We start from the raw sequence: 20,256 nt of genomic DNA on the forward strand, positions 1-20,256 counted from the left end.
TGGGATAGATTTTGCTTGCAGTCCAGCAACACTGTCCAAGCTTGTTTATTCCTCACAGCCTTCACAACAAAATGCTGAGCTGGTCCATTACAGGTTTGGTCTCAAATTTTAATCCTGCTTTGCATGGTGCATTTGCTCACTGTAAATATCAGTGCTGTAAAAGCTAGTGCTTACTGTAAATATTCAAAGCATATTAAAATTAGTTTCATTTTAAAACTTCTAACCTGACAAGTGTGATGTAGTCTGTGGCAAATAAAACAATTTTTGCTAGACAGTGAAGGTATGCAACAGAAAAACCTAAATAATAACCTCTAGACAGCATCCCAACAGTGCTTTTCATAATCATTTCACTCTACAATGACAATGCATTCCCCAAGCTCAGACAATCTATACAACAAAAAGACACTTGTAGACCTCTAAAAATTGGTAATGCACCTTTTGAAAGTGATTAATCCTTCTCAAACTAGTCTCAGAACAGCTTACATTATATCACATGACACCCATTGAAAGATAAATAACATTAAGATAAGGCAAAGCTGCATTCTTCATGTCCTCCTTAGAGTATGAGTGAGCCAGCACAACGTACGTCACCCGCAGCTCTCCCTCGAGAGCCCATTGTTGTCTAATCTCTCCCTTTTATCAGGGACGGCCTTGAGTAACCCATAATCATACGGCGTTTGCTCTGATACAAAAAAGAAAGAGCGTCGTTGAAAATGCTGCAGCTGGCAGCGTGGGCGAAGCTTCCCGTGCGGCAGTTGATAGCAGGCGCCGCAAGCGTTCGGACTGCTGCTACACTTCGTCGTCTGCCCCATCCTACCCGTTCGAGTCGCACCATGGCTTCTTCCACCAATGCCGATGGGACATTGGTTGCCAAGGACGAGATGAAGTCTTTTATTGTGCGATGCATGGAGAAGGTCGGAACGGACAGTGTCCATGCGCAGACATTGGCCGACGTCTTGGTGGCCGGAGACTACAGGGGCCACTTTAGCCACGGGCTCAACAGGCTGCGTAAGATTTCACTTTTTCATTTTTATATTTTTGTCTCCTGAAATTGGTCTTTGATTCTTGTTCAGGTAGGGGCCTGGGATCTCAACGTTTTTTTGTTTTTAATCTTGAGAAACTCGTAGCTACCTTGAGCGACAGCTGAATGGCCCCTCCTTTTTCTTTTCTTGGTCCTCCTAGCAATAAAACGACTGTAATGGTATTACAAACACAGAGTTCCTAAGTTTTTCTACCTCAAGAAATCCTTGTCTGTCTTAACGACGGAAAAAGAGATTTTTCTGGCCTCTGCAGTAATTCAATAAAGCATTATGGAATCCCACACACCTTAAAAACTATGATGCACATCGGAGTATTTGACCCATGGCTATGCTTCAGTAGGTGACAGATCCGCCAAAAGAGTGATTAAACTGGAAGGACATTTTGCTTAAGTGCAAGGAAAGGGAAGGAAATTTGGGGACTTTTGGAACTTACAAGGGCACTTTGGGGAACCAGGTTTGAAAACCCATAAACTAGACACAAAGGTGGTAGTCTCTAGTACGTAGCCACACATCGGTGCAGAACTTGCTTATGCTTAAACTGGAAAATAAAACTCTTCATTTCGAGGCGGGGCCCATATCCAGAGAGTTTGGGTGCTCGTGGAACTCCCTAGGAGTCTTTTGGTAAGCCTGTGTTCCTTAAAACTCGGAGAACTCTGACAGGGCTTACAGTTTTCCTTCCTCCCTTCATATCCTCCTGTAACCGCATATCAAGTTCAGTGAATGTTGTAGCTACTTGTAAGTTTGTGTCTGTCTGTCCGTCTCGTTTGCGATTTCTCGATCAGCGTGCCGTTATGTTGGAACGTTTTGCCGCTTCATCGCCGTTGCCTGTTGAAACTGTGGAGGTCATGTGGGAGCCATACTCAAATTAGATAAGGCAGATTGATCTAATAGACACCAATGGAGAAATATGCAACGAAAAAAAGCTTCCTACAGTCGGTGAGGAGGTGAGAGCAGTGGAGAGGAGGTTCAGTTATCCTGCCTCCAGCACGAGCTTTCTGCCTTTGACAATGCTTCAGCGTCTTGTGCACCTCAAGCGCGCGCATGTTGGAGGCCGTGCGTTTGAAAGACAGACCCTGCTGTTCTCACTCTGGCTGTAACTATAGCAGACTTTAGTAAAGTGGCTGCATATGTCTCAAATGAAGCTATGTTTCTTCCAGAGTTTCTAGAAGGTCGGATATTTAATGCGTGTAGAGGTAATTGACGCATTAAAGTTAAAGTGCATTTAAAATTATTCAAACTGCAGTTCAGACAAAAAGTTTTGCTGCAACCCTGCGAGCGCCGACATTGCTCTGTCGTGAGTGCAGAAAGGCACAACCTTTCGTAAGAAACAGACGACGGGGTCAATGCCCAATCGCGAAGAGAAGAGCAGAGTCAAAGACTCGACCACACCCTCGCATTCTACAGCCGCCATAAACCCTGGCTTGAACTCTCTTTCGAAGTTCCTGGATTTCAATGCCGAGCGCAAGTTCGTCTGCTTCTTGCACAGAAGTTGCGATGACAGAACGCCCAGTTCTTATTGCCGATTGAAAAAAATGATGGGTAGCCTTCAAGTCGTTTAACATTGAGGTCTACCCACTATCCTTTCAGTCAAAGCCGATCAGAGCTCGGCATCGTTCTGACGTCACTGCAGAAGAAGCGAATGACTTGCTCTCCGCATTACTTTTTTGATAGCTTGCTTTTGGAGATTTGTTTTAACAACATTATCGTAATCGTAAATGCTCGACTGCAGAAATGTATGTCAACGACGTCGAGAAGGGAGTGTGTGAACCGACGGGAGAACCGAAGATCTTGAACGAGTTGGCAGGCACGGCTTTGGTCGATGGCAACAACGTGCTGGGACCGGTCGTGGGCAAGTTCTGCATGGAGCTGGCCATCAAGAAGGCCAAGGACGCGGGAGTTGCCTGGGTGGTTGCAAGAGGTAACTATCGCTACGGTGCTGCGGCAACACGTCTCTGACTTTCGTGTTTACGGCGTCCGAAATGCCTTCATTTTTCGCCTGCCGACGTCACAGAAGAGTCCTGCTGTCGCCAGCTGCAATCCTGGTGGCGTCGCAGCAGCGGTGGTAGACATGGCAGACGCTCATTCTGCTCCAGGTCGCTCTCCAGCGTTACAGTTCAGGGAAGCTTCGGCGGCCAGGAGTCGGGACGCTGTGACGACAGCGACACTCTCTTTCTGTCACTTTTTTTTTTCCAGTACTTCTAAGCCGAACCGCCCGGGTCACAATTTCTGACAGCATGACGCTCTGGCTTCGTAACTTCATTTGTTGCTGTTTGGGACTGCTTTCGGTGCATGGGCAGAATAGGTCTATCGCTTCATTCCCATAAAGTAGTACTGAGGGATGCCCCACCCCCAAAAGATAACCCATTATTATTTTTGGCACAATTCGCTGTTCTTTCAAAAACAACAAAAGATATGGCTTACTCCGGTAATTGTAGGGCCCTGGCCCATGGTGACCTTGGCAGAATTGGCATATCACTCGGCCACAGCAGGGGATCAGTGAACGTTGCAAACTGGAAAGTAGTTTTCTATGCTGCATTGCCCCTCTACGTGAAAACCCGTTTGGCAGGTCATAGAATATAAAGGTAGCATTCTTAAAGGCCGACGACCAGACTTGAGGTTCTGCAAGGCAGAAGATCTTCCTCACCATGGGGAAGAAGGAAACAGGCAATGGTGGACAGGGTGGAAGGGGGGAGAGGAGGAAGCGAGGGAAGAGTGGGAAAGAATGAACTGGTGGTCGGTTTTTTAAAAAGATTTTGATTTCACACCGAATGTTAGCCCACCACTCGATTTCACTCAATCCGCTCTTGCCTTTAGGTGGGTTATCTCGGGGTATTACGGTGATTAGTGTATTAGTATTTATTTCGGCTTGGGGCAGCCGCAATGCCACAGAAAGGCCAGCATTCCGATCGAGGAAGCTCGCAGCGTTGCGTAACAGTGGAGCAGGGGCTCTCAAACTCCTTAATTTCGAGGAACCCTTGTGTGTCTCGAATGGCAGCCAAAGGAACCCCCTCTGTCCCGGTGTTGACCTTACTGACCATGTAAACACTGACAGTAAGCTTTGGTCCTACTAAAGTCGGTTCTACCAAAATTTAAACCGACAAAACACTTTATTGTGGGGAGGGGATGGTTGGATCAAATCTGGGAGCTCTGGGAATATATGCGGCTGTGCTGGGGAACCCCTAGCTGGGTGTATAATAACGCAGTTTGAGAACCTATTTAGTAGATTGGAGGCGGGTCGAATAAAGACTGACGAGTAAATAGTGGTGACGAGGGTCGGAAACGGAGTTTGTGACTGAAGGTGAAAGGAGGATGTTCCAGATTCGTAAAATACACACTCGTGCACACTCTTTAATGTCGCACTTGCTTGGACACCCGCCGACAAGGTGACCCAACGTCATCGGGGTCGATGCGGGAATGCTCAAAGCGAGCTCAGGTTGCGCAAAAGATATCCGTTAATGTCAAACCAAGTTTCCAGTAGCTTGATAAATCTTGCTGCGTGTGAGAGCTAGGTTCTTTGGCGAGCAAGCTGGGTTATGTTGAGGAAATCTCATGGGCAACTTATGGTATGTTACAACATAACGAGAGGAAAAGAAGTCTCTCCCACGAAGCTCTTTGCTCACTGTGATTGGTGATTTCTTGCTTGGGCATTTTCTCTGCTAGAGTGGAGAGAGTGAAGGAATTAGTGGAAGGAGCTTGTCCTGTTGTTTTTAATCTAGTTGCAACACACTATAGGAAGTATTCACTAGCGGCCATAGCTGTGTGCGTAACTGCTGAGCGCGTGCTGATGGCGAGCTTCGACAGTTCTTGTGCAACACGCATTCCAGATCATCGAGATTGCCGAGCTCGTTCTGAGCATGCATTCTTAACTGCACCCTCGAGTATGGCGTCCAGTGAACCCATTCTATGCAGAGAGCAAGTCGTCTGCTTCTTGCACAGTAGTTGCGGTGACGTCAGAATGATGCCGAGCTCTGATTGGGTTTGATTGAAAGGATTGTGGGTAGAGCTTTATGTTAGATGCCTTCAGGTCTGCCCACTATTGTTTTCAATCAGCCAATAAGAGCTCGGCGTTCTGACGTCATTGCAACCGCTCTGCAAGAAGCAGACAAACTTGCGCTTCGCATTGTAGTATGTCGACGAACTTGTAACCAATTTTTTTGCTTTCCTGTCATCGTTTGTCCCCTAGGCTCCAACCACTATGGCATCGCCGGCTACTACAGCATGATGGCATCTGCACAGGGATTGATTGTAAGTGTTGAGTGGGGGAACATCTTTCTTTGTGGAACAGAAAGCAATTCACACTCTTCTCGGATTTGAGGTTCATTCGTTTCCTTTTAGTTACTAGCGAACTGAAACAGACAGCTGACTGCATGTACTGCCACTTCTTCGCAGGGGATGTCCTTCACCAATGCTTCACCCCTCGTGGCTCCGACAGGAGGCAAGAAGGTGAGATCGGCAGAACATTGTGACGTCATCTTGGGTGAGGCGTTCAGGTTATTGCTTCTACATTGTGTCCCGGCTTGCTCTTTGTCTAGAAATTCTTGGGAACCAATCCGATCAGCGTTGCTGCGCCAGGGAAGAATGGAGACGAATTCGTGCTCGACATGGCAACGTCTGCAGTGGCGCTCGGAAAGGTAAGAAAGTGTTGCGTTGTTAGCTTCTTCATTTTTGTAAATCTCATTCCACCCACAATATGTGCACGTCTGCAACATCTATGGCCGGCTGACAGGCTAAGACTATAGTAGAAGCTTTGCCTTTGTCATGTGGACCTTGTGTTCTGACAAGCTTTGGCTATGCATTTATCATGCCCTGGTACTCCAAAAGAAATGTATGAGTTAACGGTATACTGCAATGAAATTCTAGCGCCTATTTTATTGCCTAAATGTCAACTACGTTCTGGTCCCACCACGGAGACACCAATTTTTCGCTCAAAAAGACACCAAAACATTATTTAAAAGGGATAAACCGAATGTCGTTAGTCATTGTAAACTTAAAACCAGCACCACTCTGCGAAAGCACAGTGGCTGGCTGCGTGCAAGCGAGACCTGTTGAACCTGATTTTTCTTTCCTCCCGGCCTATTTACTGTAACACCTGGCAGGGGAAACTAAAAATGGCCAGGTTGTAAGGCGTTGACAACGCCAAGTGGCAGAGCTCACAAGCAGTACGCCAGCCCTCGAACAGCTTTGGCTGCGCTGGTCCAACTGACGTCATGTCTCCCATAATTGCATCGCGCTCTCCGATAGCTAATCTTCGAGCGCTCGCTGAAATCGGTTCTTTGGAACAAAAAATATAGTCATCAGCTCGAAATACATGCTTACAATTGTCTTTAGCATCATGTTTAACTTATTTCTGAACATGAGAGGCATATCTTAAGTTTCGATTCAGTATACCTTTAAATGGATTCATAAACTATTTCACGTGAACTATTGCAGTGCTGTTTTGTGAGATGGTATGACTATCCATCCAATGCATTTAGTAACAAAATTTTGTCCTCCATGCACCTACTCCAGTTAAAATGGAAATGTTTTAAAAAAATGGCATCTTCGTTACAGGTCGAACTCCAGCACCGCAAAGGCGAACCAATTCCAGAGGGCTGGGCAATCAACTCTGAAGGAAAGGTGTGTAAAAAAAAACTTACCCTCTCCACTTTTTTTTTTTTGTAAGAGCACTTATTAAACAATGTTTTTCTTAAGATTTGAGAACAAATAAAGTCCGCTCATGTTTTTTTGTTTGTATCGATACGGCCTTGGGACAGATTGTTTCTGACGCAACCTTAGCACTTTTTGAAGAGATAACTTCTCTTCAAAAGGCACAGCTAGATGAGAAATCCGAGTTTTGACGACGGTGATAATGACTGCCGTTTTGAGAACTTTAAAGACAGATGAATGAACAGAGTTAGGAATTCCTTTGTCTTCCGAGTTTCATGGCAAGACTTATCTCCCCACACCTCATTTTTTACACAATGGTCTTTGTGCGGGACAGACCACATTTTGGAGTGCCGCAGTGATTTCGGAAACTACTAAGAGTAATTTTTTTAATTTTATCTGTCCGAAATATTGAACCACTACCTCTTTACACGTTTTTAAACAGCCACGCTTCAAAAGATAGTAATAATTGAAAACGAGCGTGTTGGCGAATAGATATGAATACTTGAAAGGACAAAAAATCGAGGACAGAAACGGAAACAAGACTACATGAAAGAAGTCCTGTTTCCGTCTTCGTCCTCAATGTTTTATCCTTTCAAGTATTCATTTCAAAAGATAGTCTGACATTTGTAGAGTGAAAAAAACTTGATTGGGATGCCAGTCTGGCAACCATGAGTATGTCCGAGCAGTGTTTAGTTTCTAGGCTAGGCGGCGCAAGCTACCGCCCGTTGTAAAGGGTGCGCCATCGGCATCCATCCGTCCATTCGTGCTTTGACCATCGGACGATGTACACCAATCGGCAGCAAGATGGCAACACATCAAGGCCGTACTTGCAAACGCTGGTGCTTAAAATCGTCGTTGACAGTTGTCCGAAGCTCTGTCCGAAATCGCAAGAAACACTTCTCCGTCCTCCAGAAACTTTAAAATGGTGGCCGTGATAGATCACAACAATCTCTCCCGAGCTCCCTAAGCTGCATTTTCCAACCTTAACTTGCCAATCACGTCCACTCTTCACCAAGCAGTAAGATGGCGGTGCCCACAAGAAAACTGGGAACGGGGGTGCGAATACTCAAAGCGTAGCTTATTTACTATCTCCAATACGGTGCCTAGAACATGCCTAGAACGTGCCTAGAACGTGTCTTCAACTGGCACATTTACCGTCTCGTCCGTACATCAAAAGTGGTCCCGAAGTGGTGACCAATGACGTCGCAAAAACTGAAGTGTCACGCTGTCAGCTGTCGCAGTCCTGGCGGCTAGCGATCGTCGCGGCGTCTCAGGTCCTGGCTGCCGAAGATTGCGTGGACTTTCAGGCTGGAGAGCGATCTGCGGCAAAACAGGCGTCTTCCACATCCGCCATCACTGCTGTGACGCCACCAGGATTGCGGCAGAAGACAGCAGGATCATGACATCATGAGGCAAAAAACGAGGCACCACTTTTGAGGATGCGGTAAACAGACAAGTCGGAGACACGTTTTGGGTACCATGGTTCTAGCAAACATGCATGCGGAGCGCAAGATTGTCTGCTTCTTGCTCAGGCGTTGCAATGATGTCAGAACGCCAAGCTCTTATTGGCTGATTGAAAAAAATGGTTGGTGGACCTCAATGCTAGATCCTCAAGGAATCTAGCATTGAGGTCTACCCGATGTCCTTTCAGTCAAAGCCAATCGAAGCTCGGCGTCCCTCTGACATCACCGCAACTCCTGCTCAAAAAGCACACGACTTGCTCTCCGCATTGCCGAGCTTCCTTTACTTTTTTTCTTCAAAAAACGAAAGCAATGTCTTCATTGTCTCCAGGTGGTCACGAATACCAAGGAGGCCCTCGATGGCGGCGCCCTTTTGCCACTAGGAGGCACGGCCGAGACCAGTGAGTCTTCCTCCAGCTGTCTCTAGTTCCCCCGACTCAGCTTGGCTCGTCTTGACTCCCGGCTCTTTTTCCAAAGGTGGATACAAGGGCTACGGATTGGCCCTGATGGTGGACCTCTTCTGCGGCGTCCTGAGCGGGGCATGCTACGGAACCAACGTCCGATCCTGGCTCAACGTCACGGACCCCGCAAACCTGGTATAGTACAAAGATGGCGGCTCGCTCTTGGCGTCGCCTGCATTACTGCAAAGCATGCAGGGCACATACTAGAGGAACATTAGGTGACTCTAGCACATACCTGGGTTTGAGACAGTCCACACTTTGTGTAAGAAATCATACACCTGGAACAGCTGCTGGCTCATGCATATTGGCCACCTCATTGTCAGAGAGAGGTTTTGAAAATAAGGCCTCAACAAGAGGAATGTGGCCCTATAAATTATAATGTCAGTGTGTAACGATAGCAAAAAAGATTACTGTAGACTACTTTATTTTGTGGGTTCAATACTTCGCGAATTGTGGGTTAGGAAAATATTGTGCTGGCACGATATTTCGTGACTACGAGTGATGCGCTATGTATTTGTCATAATGAGGTAAAATATCCGCAGGATCTATTTTTCACGCACTCATGAAAATTAGATTCTCGCAAAAAATCGAGTACAGTATTTAGAACTACTATACACTCCGTGCGGGAACTATAGGGGGCGCTTTGAAAAACGCGCGCAGCGCCGCTAGCGGAGGAGCTGGCGTTCGACTGTGAGGCGCGTTCAGCAGCCTGCGGCGCCTTTTCGCATGCAAAACTGTGGCGGCGGAAGCGCGCGCGGACGAAACTTTTGCTTTTTGAGCCGATAAGTTGAGGGTGACGTTGCATGAGTGCTGGGACAGAAGGGCATTTAGCTGTTTTCCACTTATATATTGAGTTTGAGTCGTTATTAGGGGTAATTTCTCTAGTTCCGGCCGAAAAAGGAATTGGAGCAATTTTCCGAAAAACAAGACGGCCGCCACCATAATTGCTCTGAGTGGGAAATTTATTTCGCTCGTCGCTGTAAACCTATGACTGCTGGAACGATGATATTTGGAGGCGAGTGAGATGTTCACTAAGTTTGCGCACGAAGAGTGCCAAGTTGCTTTAAGACAGCAGGTGTGAAAGTTATGTTTCTAACGAATAAAGAAATAAAGTTGTACGGGATATCCAATATTGGACCCAAAATGTTGTGTTATAGCGGGCTGTGCAAAGTGCAGATTTGGGTAGACAGGTGCTTTGACTTGACAGTAACATGGCACATCACTTATTATACAAAAAGAAAAAGGTGGCATAGGGAAACCAGGTGAAAATTTGGTTTGGGCGGCGTAACTCAATGGGAACCGGTTTTGACCATGAAAAGGCTGTCAAGAGAATACCACTGCTTGTGGGAGGTGGAGACTTTACAGGTAGGAAGGGACTGGTGGACTGTACTTCCAATTGAAACAACTTTACGGAAGGTGGTTCCAAAGCCGAGAAAACAAAGCTGTCGGCCAACACACGGTTTGGCCGTCAAGGGCTTTTGCGGTCAGCTGTTGTGTAATAACCTGTTGTGCGAGGTGCTGCTTTTCGGCGCACAGGTACTTTGACATGGCCGTCACTGGCACAACACTTATTATAACAAAAAGAGTTGGCATAGCGAAACCAGGTGGAAATTTAGTTTGGGCGGCGTAACTAAATGGGAACCAGTTTTGACCGTCAAAGGCTGTCAAGATAATATCACTCATCGTGGGAGGTGCACACTTTACAGGTAAAAAGGGACCAGTGGACGATACTTCCAGTTCGAACAACTTTGCGATAAATGGCTCTAAAGCCGAGAAAAAAAATTGTTGTCTACAGAACTCAGGGTGTCAGCGTTTTCACATCCAAAAGGAGGCTGATCCAGAAAGAAAGCACACCACATAAACTTCCATACTCAAACGTCGATTCTCCAGTGATTCCAAGTTTCATTGTTGTTTTCTTTAGGTTTATATTTGTCACTTTTTTACCGTTCGAATCTTTCTTCATGAAGTACAGATTGCGCGCCATACTTGTCCGGAAATATCAATGACACGTACGATGGGGACGAAACTTCTTTGGAGGGCATTCCTCCAACGAAATTGGCACTTCATACCCGCGAGTGTGGGATGGCATTTCAGTTCGTCCCATCGGCACTTACACATGTAGGCGTTACTGGTACGAAAACAAACGCAGAGCGCAAAGCGGCAGTGTAGAATATGTCAGCCGTGATGACACAGTGGCAGACATAATCGGGAGACCAAATTTCTCGCGTCGTACGGCACGGCTCCATCGTTGTCGCTGTCCCAGAAAACATCGGCGAGGTGAAAAACTGTGAAACTTAGTCCCCACGAGATACGACGCATAACTATTGAAGCACTTAATGACACAGCATAGGCAGCACTTCATGCTGTGAACCCAGCGCAACCGCACCACTCCGACTTCAATGCGTACCAACGTACGCAACGTGGTTTCGGTTTCGTTTTCTCCGGGGTTCTCACTGCCTACCTTCGCTACCGGCCGCGCGGCGGCGCGCCAGTCGCGTTGCACGGAGTGGGTGGTAGCAACCGTTTTGAGTGCAAGTGCTTTTCAGCAGCAAAATTAGCACGTTAATCTTTCTGCCCTTACCTTCTACGTCATAGATGAACATGGTTGTACAAACTGGTTGTATGCAAAGAGCAAGTCGTCTGCTTCTTGCACAGGGGTTGCGGTGACGTCGGAACGACGCCGAATTCTGCTTGGCTTTGGCTGGAAGGATAGTGGGTAGACCTCAATGCTAGATGGCTTCAAGTCTAGCCAGTATTTTTTTTTTTTTTTCAATCGGCCAATAAGAGCTTTAGCGTTCTGGCATCATCGCAACCGCTGTGCCAGAAGAAGACGAACTTACTCCGCATAACCAGGAATCTGCTTTGTGTGCGGTAAGAGTGCTCCCAGCGTGCCCTTTGTCATCCTAGCCTGAACACCGCTGGGCCAACTCATATTGCTGCTCCCTGTACTTTATGCAAGAGCACACATTAAGAACTCATCCTTTTGCCATTGGCAGGGTCAGTGCTTCGTGGCCATCAACCCTGCTGCGTTTGCACCGGGCTTTGCCGACCGCATGCAAGGGCTCATGGATCAAGCGCGATCCCAAGTTCCCGTAAGCATAGCGACATTGTGCATCATGTTTCCGGGAATTAAACAGACTGTACTTGTAGGCCCGTTGGACTAGGAATCTTTTTGGTTGATCTAGAAGTGCGATGTAAGTAAAGTAAACACTAGAAAAGCCCCCACCCCAACCCAACAAAATTTGGGAAAATGTTCTTTTTTTTTTTGTGAGTTGAACAATATAAAAGAAAACATTAGTTGTGTCTACTACATACCACTTTTCATTTTGGTGTAGTTCTGGGAAGACAGTAATGTAATTTAATGAAATATCAGCCAACAGTTGCCAACACTGTTTTTAAGACATTAATGTATTTTCCGGGCTTTTGAGAAATGGTTTGTTCGCAGAAGTGGCGCGGGGGGCTGTTGCCTCTGGTGTTGCTGACCTTAGCGATGCCACTGGTTTGCCCAGGTGACTCTTCGGAAACATTTTTGTTGCCTGAATTGTGAACCACAGGCAGAAAGCAAGCCGTTCGCAAGTGTTACTGGGAAGTATTGCACTAGTTTCTTCATGCCATGCTCCCTGGAGGGCATCTACTGCCTTCTGAAAAGTGTCTGCAAGTCGTCTGGGTCGGGGAGGTCTGTGCTTGGCAATGCCATGCTCCGATTCATGCTACGTTGGACCGCACACGGCATAATGAGCCAGCAAAGCCAATTTAATGCTGCGCAAGTGTCGCGCGAGCTTTGGGAGGGGAGTAGCGACATGCGGGAAACATGGTCACGTGATTGGTACAGGCTGTTCCCCTCCCCCCCCCCAAAAATATAATTTGAAGGTTTTTTTTTTTACTGCAAAATAGACTATGCGTTGCCGAACGCCCGCATCTAGCGTCAGCGGTCCCAACCAGACATCCGAGTTTCAGAACTAACTGTTATCTTGTTCAAATGTTAGAAGTAATTTTCTGAAATTTCCAGTGGGAAAACGGCGGCCAACGGAGCTGTCGAATGCGTGGAGCTGAATGGCATTAGTTTCCAAAAATGGACCCCATTTTCCGATCGAAATAGTCAGCGAGCCAGAAAATCGCCATTGAGGCAATCGCCATTGAGGCGATGAGTTCTGAAACTTTGGCATCTGTTTCGTACCCCTAGCACTACATTAGGGCAGAGATTGAGCATTCCACAATGCATGCTTTATTTTGCGTTAAAAAAAAAAGAAGTTTTTTTGGGGGGGACACGTATGTTTGCAGCGGTGGATTGGCTGGGATGAACCGTAGCATCTGCTGCAGTCCATCCCACTGGTTTTCTAGATAACATTTTTAATACATAAATGTGCTCATACTTCTAAAATACCTACCAACCTGCCCTGTGGCTGCCAGGCAAACTGTCAGCCTTGTGGCTGGCGGTGTGAAAACAAATAAAATAAAATAAATAACGAGGCTAAAACGGAGTATCGGAGCTAGTCGCAGGAGTGGAATGGCTTTGCTTTGCAGACGGACCCCGAGTGTCCTGTTCTCGTTCCCGGCGACCCCGAACGCAAGCACATGAAGAAGTGCGATGACCAAGGCGGCATCCGCTACCACGTCAACCAGATGAAGTTTGCGGTGAGTGCTCGTTCTCTGAATTTCGGGGGACGGATGACACAACAAGGTGTTTTGTTGAAAAGCAGTTTTATAATCTCTCTTTCGCATCCTTTCAGGACGACCTTGCGGCAACACTTTCGGTCGCCCCCCTCAAGAGGAAATGATGGAGATGTAACAAACATTAAAAACATTCATCGCTTTCCAAGTTTGATGCCGTGCATGCAGTAACATCACCGCAATACGATTTTAGCTTGTACACGTTTGTGGTCTGTTCGAAACCAAACATTCACAATGTTGTGGAAGCTCTCGACTAAAGGATATTTACAGTCGACACTTATTTCTTCATGAAATGGCTACAAAAATAATAAAGTGCTTTCTAAAAAAAAAAATAGTAGTACATTTGTTGTTGAACCAAAATGCCCTCATATTTAACATTCCACACTTATTTGTTTGTGAAGTGGCAATAGATCTAGAGAAGTGCTTTCAAAAACAATAGTAGTAGTACATCTGTCATTGAACCAGATGCCCACATCTTGTTCAGTACACACAGTTACACGAAAAGGCTTTCAAAATTTTCTCTCGTTCCCGGATCCAACCCAAAGTCACACTTTCATCTTTTTTTTCTAAAATGGTGGCATGACAAAGTTTGCAACGATTGCACCAGTCGTTCAACAAAATCTGCCAAATCTCGGGGAAGCCAGCATGCTTCGAAAATGAGGTAAAACTTGACTTAAGTTTAAACCACATAGACTTGACAAAATTCAAAACAGAGCAGTGCAACATGAACAAAAAGCTGAGGTTGTACGACTTCAAGCTAACAAAATTCAAAAACAAAGATTGGCACCATGCAAATAAAAAGCCGTTGTACACCTTCAAGCACGAGCAATCACGACACCCCACCTCCCCCCCATAGAGATAACAGATCTGTAAGATTCCATGTTTTCTGGATTTTTCTTTTTTTTTTCAAGTTTGGGGCAATTCTTTTTTTATTTTACAATATACCGTAGAATATTGCGCATCCGCCCATTCCACATTAAGCGCCCATAACCGAATTTGTAAGATCTGAGGAAATATGCACAATACATTCATATGTAAATTTGATGACCGGACAAGCGCCCATCCCCCATTTTTTCGCGATTATCCCTAAATTTTGAGTGGGCGCTTGCCCGGTATTTTACGGTAATTCTTTCCAACAGATTTGGTGTTTTTTGTGTAAATTGGTTAAGACTTAAACCAATTTGCACAAAAACACCGAACCTGTGGGAAAGATTAAATCCCCCTCCCCTCCCCCTCCTCCCCCCCCCCCCCCCCAAAAAAAGAATTCGAGAGAAAAAAATAAATAAAAATAAAATAAACACCGAAAACACGGAACCCTGCAGATCCGTTACAAAACTGGACCACTCAAAATTAATCAAGTTCGCACGACAAAATGTTAACCACATGGTTTCTCACTATACAAGGAGTCAATACAGTGCAATCCACTTATAACAATGACGAGTAAACCCGAAAATGCAACTGATTATCGTCGTATCCGGACTAAATACCACACGCAAAAATGCACACTCCTCTAGAAATTGATCGCCATAAGCGGTAGATCTTAATATGTGATATTGTTATAAGTGGATTGCACTGTACAACGAATCTGTTACAGCAAACATTTCGAATGTCAAGTGTGCCTAGTACTTCAATCTACGCGGAACCGACAGGGACATCCTCAGATTGTAGTGCGACGTCACTGCTTTCCGTACCACGGCGGCCTGCGGTGGCGTAGCGGCAGCGGTCAGGGAACACGCACTCTTCCGTCTGCCTTTTGCACGCTTCCGGGAGTCAAACTCTCTTGTAGAGTCTCGCTTCGTCCGTCTGCCACCAGACGACGCCTGTGACACAGACGCCTCGCCAAAGGAAACGTCGGTCATTATCCCGATCTCGCTTGTCTGCGTCTTCTTCGTACCGCTGCAGTAACAACAGCTCTTCTCCAGGGAGCCACCGAGCCTCGGTGTCTGCGACACAATGTTGTCGTTGTCCATTGACAAGGAATCGATTAGTGCATCGACACTAAGCTCCGATTCTGACGACGGACTCTGGAAGCTGGCCGACGACGAGCCTGCTTCCATGGGCTGCGTCGCGTCTTGGGAGACGTTGGTGAGCCGGGTTGAAGACGACGGTGACCTAGATGAACGTCCGGCGTCCTCAGTTTTTTGTTTGCCTGTTGCCCTTGTAGATGAGTCTTTCCACAAGCCTTGGGTTATCGTTTCTGCGAACTTCGGGGTCGCTGCAACCGGCGACGGCTTCTGGCAGACGCTGGTTCTGGACCGCTTCTCCGTTGCTTTCGGGTGACAAGCTTTTACAGACACCGCCATGGTGAAATCGTTTTCAGAATCATTCTTGGCACCTTCCACGTTTGCTTCTGCCATCTTGCGCGTCGGCGTGCTGGATGGCAAGCTTTTCATCGCTTGCCGTTCAGTAGTCAGTGGTGGAGTATGCGTAGCGATATCATCAAACTGTGTCTTCAGCGCTGCAGGAAGCCCCTCAATTTTTATTTCGGGGGTAGTGGTGTCACATAGTGCATCGCTTGTTTCGTTAAGGCATGCCTGAGAACTTTGCTTCTGGCTGAGCGACAACTTGGAGGGCTTTCTCGATCCTTGAGAGGCGTCGGCTTCATCACCACTCCCCACCGTCAACTGCCTCGACTTTTCGACGCAACTCGATCCGAAATTTGGTGTCCGGGGCTTGAAGACGATCAGAGTCTTCTTCTTTCCGAGGCTGAAATCTGGATCAGAGTCTGAATCGTCAGAGGGGGTCATCATCCGCCTGGGCTTGCCTGACTTGCTCTCCGGCAAGCCCTCTTCCTCTTTCTCTGGAGTCCGAATTAACTTCCTTCTGGCCTTGATTGCGCTTTGCCGGGATGACCGGGGTCGAAGCCGTGGAGACTGACTCCTTTGTCGAGCTGGCGTCCTTAACACCGCCGATGCGCTCGTGTTTTTCGGCGGTCTGGCGTGTACGTCTTTGTCTCTGCTGTCGCGCTCAGCAAACGACGGTACCTGAGTCAGCCCGTCCAAACAGTTACTCTCTTGGGAGGGCAGCATGTCTTTGTCTGCAGGGGCACACTGTGGCAGTCCTTGTTTAGCCGCATCTGTTACCTGCGTCGTCTTAATCGATGCCGTGCTGAGCTCCTGGGTTTCGGGAATTACCACATCGGGACTTGAAGTGTCCGTCATCTTCTCGCTGCTCGTAGAACTGTGCTCGGATGAAGCATCTTTGCTCGATGAGGCACACTCCTGGCTATCTGGAACAACGATGTCGTCAACAGACTTCTCCGAGACTTTGTCCATGATGCTCCTCGCAGACGTGACTTTACCGTTGGGTGTGTACGAACACAATGCTTTTTGAGCATCTGAAGACTCCTTTTGAATTCCTGACTTCGATGCACCCGGTGTTGTCAAAGACTCCTTGTTAGACCTGGTCTTTCCAGAAAAAGCATCCGTGAAAGACAGCACTTTTCCACGGTCGTGCGGTTCGTCGCTTTCAGAGTCCGCAGTTTTGTTCTCGGACGAGTCTGAATCACTTGTGCTAACCTGCGAGAGCTGGATCGAACCGACGGGGGCGGCGCTACTGTCGGAATCGTCTGGTTCGGTTCGCTTGGAAGCCATTTCCCGATGTCGAGACTCCCCCAGAGACTTCGCCTGCTCAGTGGCGGAAGAAGCTTGGTTGCTGTGCTGCGACTCCTGGCTCGAAGAGAAACTTTCTGTTTCGTTGTTGACGCCGTCTGCACTGTCTTCGGAGCTCGTGTTAACAGAAATGACCTCGGCATTCCCATTGTCGTCATCTGAAGAGGAACTGTCGGACTTCTGTGGTTCAAAATCTTTTAAAGAAACGTCGAGAGTGGCACAAGATTTCGCAGGCGACTTTTCTTGGGGCAAACTTTCTGCATGTCGCAATGCTTGGGGAGATCTCTTTGTTGCCTGTCGACCTCTGGATGTGTGTGCCTCGTTCGGAGGAGAAACGGCTGTTGTCTCGCTGTCGTCTCTTGTTCCTTTTATGTCTTCTGACACTTCCTCATCTGACGAGGTGTCGCAAATCTTGTTGTACGCAGGCCTTGCCGGTGACTGCGTTTGGCGCAGGTCACGAAAGATGCGTCGCTTCCGCACGGTTGGCTCCTCGCATTCGTCCCCGGGCGTCGCCGGCTTTCTCATTTTCCGTCTCCGGTTTCCAGAGTTCTTTGCTGAAACTTGCCGGTCACCTTCCTCAGAGGAGGAAACTATGCAGGTCGTGCTACAGGAGGACATTGTCGCCGATCTTTTTCGCTCCTTTTGCATCGATAAGTCCTGAACCTCATCGTCGGACGTTGCCAACTCTGCTGGACGGCGCGCTTTCCTTCCAAACGAACCCGCCTGCTTTCCTGTGACTTCACCATCAACGGACGGGCTCGATTCTTCGAGGACGGTGCAAGATTTTGAAGTGCTTGGGACTTGACTGGAATGAAGTTTTGCCGGGGACATACGTTCCGACAAACTTCGAGCAGTTTTCCCTCTCCGCTCAAGTTGCTTCCCAGGTTCGTCGTCGGGCGTAACTGAGGGCGATTTTCTCGACCGAGAAAGGGCTGCTGGGCCTCGGTTGTTAAAGCTATTCAATGAGACTTCTTCGGGCTTGTCTTTTTCCAACGACGAAGCCACGCAGGAACCACCAAACGAAACCTTTGTCGGCGATCTTCTTTGTTGCGAGCCATGAGCAAACCGAGGTGTTGGTATTTGCATTTCGTCCGCTTCCTCTACAGTTGAAGAGCACTTTCGGGTTCTTCGCAATTTCTTCGAAGGTGAAACTACTTCTGCCTCATCTGCATTCGCAGACAAGTTGAAAGGCTTACGGATTTGCCCCGCCAACAAAGCAGCAGAACTTGTAGCCGAAGACGACTTCGATGGCAATCCCCCTTGGTGGTTTGAAGCATGCGTAGCTTGCTGTTGTGCCTTTTGCTCCTGAGGGTCACATCTTTCGGGCGAAGTAAAAACATGCTTCTTTTTAGCGCTTACGTCGTCTTGTTCCAGTGACGACGTCGAAACGGTGCGAGCTTTGCCAGGTGGCAACTCCGTCGGAGATTTTTTCTTTCGCCGCAACCTTGTAGCCGTCTCAGAGTTGTCTGATGACAGAGACGCCCTGCACGTCTTCTCCGGAGAGGTGACGGCTCTTTCGCCGTCAACAGAATGGCACGACGACAACCTCTCTCGCGGACGGCCCTCGCCCGACGCCGCAACTCTGTGGTTTCTACCGGAAGAAAGCTTTGTGGGTGACCTCCTTGGCTGCAGACTTTCGGCAGGCGAAGCCGCCGCATTCTCGGATTCGCTTTTCTCCGATTCAGACGCCATTTTGGAGTCCTGCAACTTCTTTGAAGGAGACAACTCGGACCTAGGCCGCTTTTTCCGTACGTGCTTTTTGTTGGCCCTTGCATCTTCCTCGTCGTCAAAAATGTACTCTGGGTTCAGGAAGGTCTGCAGGAAAGTCTCGGGATCTACAGCCGGGTTGCTGCTGTCCGAGATCAGCTCGGAATCTATCATGCAGTCGGTAGTGTCGGCGTTGCCGCCGGGGCCGACCCTCATCCGTGTCAGCGTCTTCTCGAGCACCAACTCGATCTCTTCGTTTGCATCGACCGTTGGTGGGACGTCCGTCCGCTCTGCAATTGCAAACATTTCGTCATTTTCGTCGATTTCAGCAACATCCTGGTTCTGCCGTCGAGTCGTTGACCCGGGGTCGACCAGGGCCTTGCACATTTCCAGCAGCTCCGCCCCCGTCACCGCACTCGTACAGAGATGGCCAATCAGTTTCTTTCTGGACTTCAGCTTCGAGGCCGGCACGCTGAGGTCGAACCCTTGGGCTGAGAACCACGCCGGGAAGTCGAACTGGAGCTCCACCGCGAGCACGACCCCCTTCAAAGACTCGGAGTCGTCGCCGTCGCCGCACCGCTTCATAACGACTACGACGGCTGCGAGAAACTTGAAAAACTGGGCTGGATCCGCGAAGGTCTTGGGGCACCACGCGACCAGCTTGTCGATGACCGCCGGCATCCGATCGGCGAGCGAGTCTGTGGCTATTGCCGCCGACTGCACGATCACGTCCCAGACTCGATGTTTGCACCGCGTAGTGTGGTAGCACAACTCGAGCGTCGGCGACCAGAGGCGGCCGCCTAGCTTGACGTCGAGCAGGTACGAGAGAAGAGCACTCATGTAGTCCCAATACGGAAAATCGCCCGCGGTCAGCAGCGACGGTGATCGGAGATGTAAGTGCGTCGTGACGTGTCGGAGGACGGACAGAAGTTCCCTTACCATCTCGCGGTGCTTGTCTGGGTCTCTGAGCACCCGCCTGACGTCGCGAGCGGCGTTCTCGAGAACCGAATCCAGCGCCGTGACGACTTGGGCACTGTCGTCGTTGCATGTGGACTCCGAGAGCAATCGGGATGCTTCTTCCGCCCAAGACTGGACCCTTCGCAGTCTTTTGGCGTCGATTTTATCCATGGTAATGTTTAACGTCGAGCCAGAGGTTGATTACGCTTCGTAAAGGACTGTTTTTAAACTAATCAACCGTCGCAACCGCGAGCACATGTGACAAGAAAGCGACCATTTCGTACATTTCGTACGGTGTGCCGTGCTTTCGATGGCGATTAGTTTTTGTGGTAATTCATGCCTTCCGTTTTATCCGTTTTATCTAAAATATAAAAGATTGTGAAATATTTATTACGATTTTAATATAACATTCCTTCAATAAGAATGTTAAAAAAAATCACTTTGGTTCGATTGCGAGTATTTGTAGCGTTATTATTTTTCTGAAAAGAGCGGGGATTTCAAGATGTCTGCATTTGTTGTTTGGGGGAATGGTGGAAGTTTTCCGAGGTTTAATGTTCGACAAAGACCATATCACATACATTGTTACCCTTATCGAAGATGCGGATGTGACGGCGTTTGCATGACATCTCCCCGCGGGTGCCGCGGGTTCAACCACAGTGGGTTCAACTTTCAGTAACCGATCGAATGAGGCAGACCGGTTACA

General features: G+C 48.0%; 2 protein-coding genes across 3 annotated transcripts; one reads left to right on the plus strand and one right to left on the minus strand.

Annotated features, from left to right (window-relative positions):
- The first annotated feature begins 26 nt into the window (after positions 1-26).
- LOC8051089 (uncharacterized oxidoreductase YjmC) lies at positions 27-13,421 on the plus strand. 2 transcript variants are annotated; one of them, XM_029992057.4, is made up of 12 exons: positions 27-93; positions 723-1,008; positions 2,770-2,958; positions 5,224-5,285; positions 5,430-5,483; positions 5,573-5,671; positions 6,591-6,656; positions 8,478-8,547; positions 8,624-8,742; positions 11,604-11,699; positions 13,132-13,242; positions 13,338-13,421. In XM_029992057.4, exons 2-12 carry the CDS (start codon positions 834-836, stop codon positions 13,383-13,385), a joined length of 1,089 nt encoding a protein of 362 aa, XP_029847917.2. In that variant the 5' UTR covers positions 27-93; positions 723-833; the 3' UTR covers positions 13,386-13,421. The 2 variants fall into 2 exon arrangements, with proteins under 2 accessions (XP_029847917.2, XP_042145394.1); XM_042289460.1 differs by lacking the exon at positions 27-93 and having other exon boundaries at positions 569-1,008.
- Positions 13,422-14,546: 1,125 nt separating this feature from the next.
- On the minus strand, positions 14,547-19,870 carry LOC115330286 (mucin-22). Its single transcript, XM_029992056.3, has one exon. The coding sequence runs from the start codon at positions 19,722-19,724 to the stop codon at positions 14,898-14,900; it is 4,827 nt and encodes a 1,608-aa protein (XP_029847916.2). The 5' UTR covers positions 19,725-19,870; the 3' UTR covers positions 14,547-14,897.
- Between the last annotated feature and the right edge of the window lie 386 nt (positions 19,871-20,256).

Source organism: Ixodes scapularis, unplaced genomic scaffold, assembly GCF_016920785.2.
Source record: "Ixodes scapularis isolate PalLabHiFi unplaced genomic scaffold, ASM1692078v2 PGA_scaffold12__126_contigs__length_90152505, whole genome shotgun sequence".
In the NCBI taxonomy this organism is placed as follows: domain Eukaryota; kingdom Metazoa; phylum Arthropoda; class Arachnida; order Ixodida; family Ixodidae; genus Ixodes; species Ixodes scapularis.

Excerpts from the sequence above, each read along its gene's own strand:
- LOC8051089 (XM_042289460.1), top strand. The coding sequence starts at position 714 with ATGCTGCAGCTGGCAGCGTGGGCGAAGCTTCCCGTGCGGCAGTTGATA. Across the intron at positions 5,484-5,572 it reads CTCCGACAGGAGGCAAGAAG|AAATTCTTGGGAACCAATCC; the intron begins GTGAGATCGGCA and ends CTCTTTGTCTAG. Across the intron at positions 6,657-8,477 it reads CAATCAACTCTGAAGGAAAG|GTGGTCACGAATACCAAGGA; the intron begins GTGTGTAAAAAA and ends CATTGTCTCCAG.
- LOC115330286 (XM_029992056.3), bottom strand. The coding sequence starts at position 19,724 with ATGGATAAAATCGACGCCAAAAGACTGCGAAGGGTCCAGTCTTGGGCG.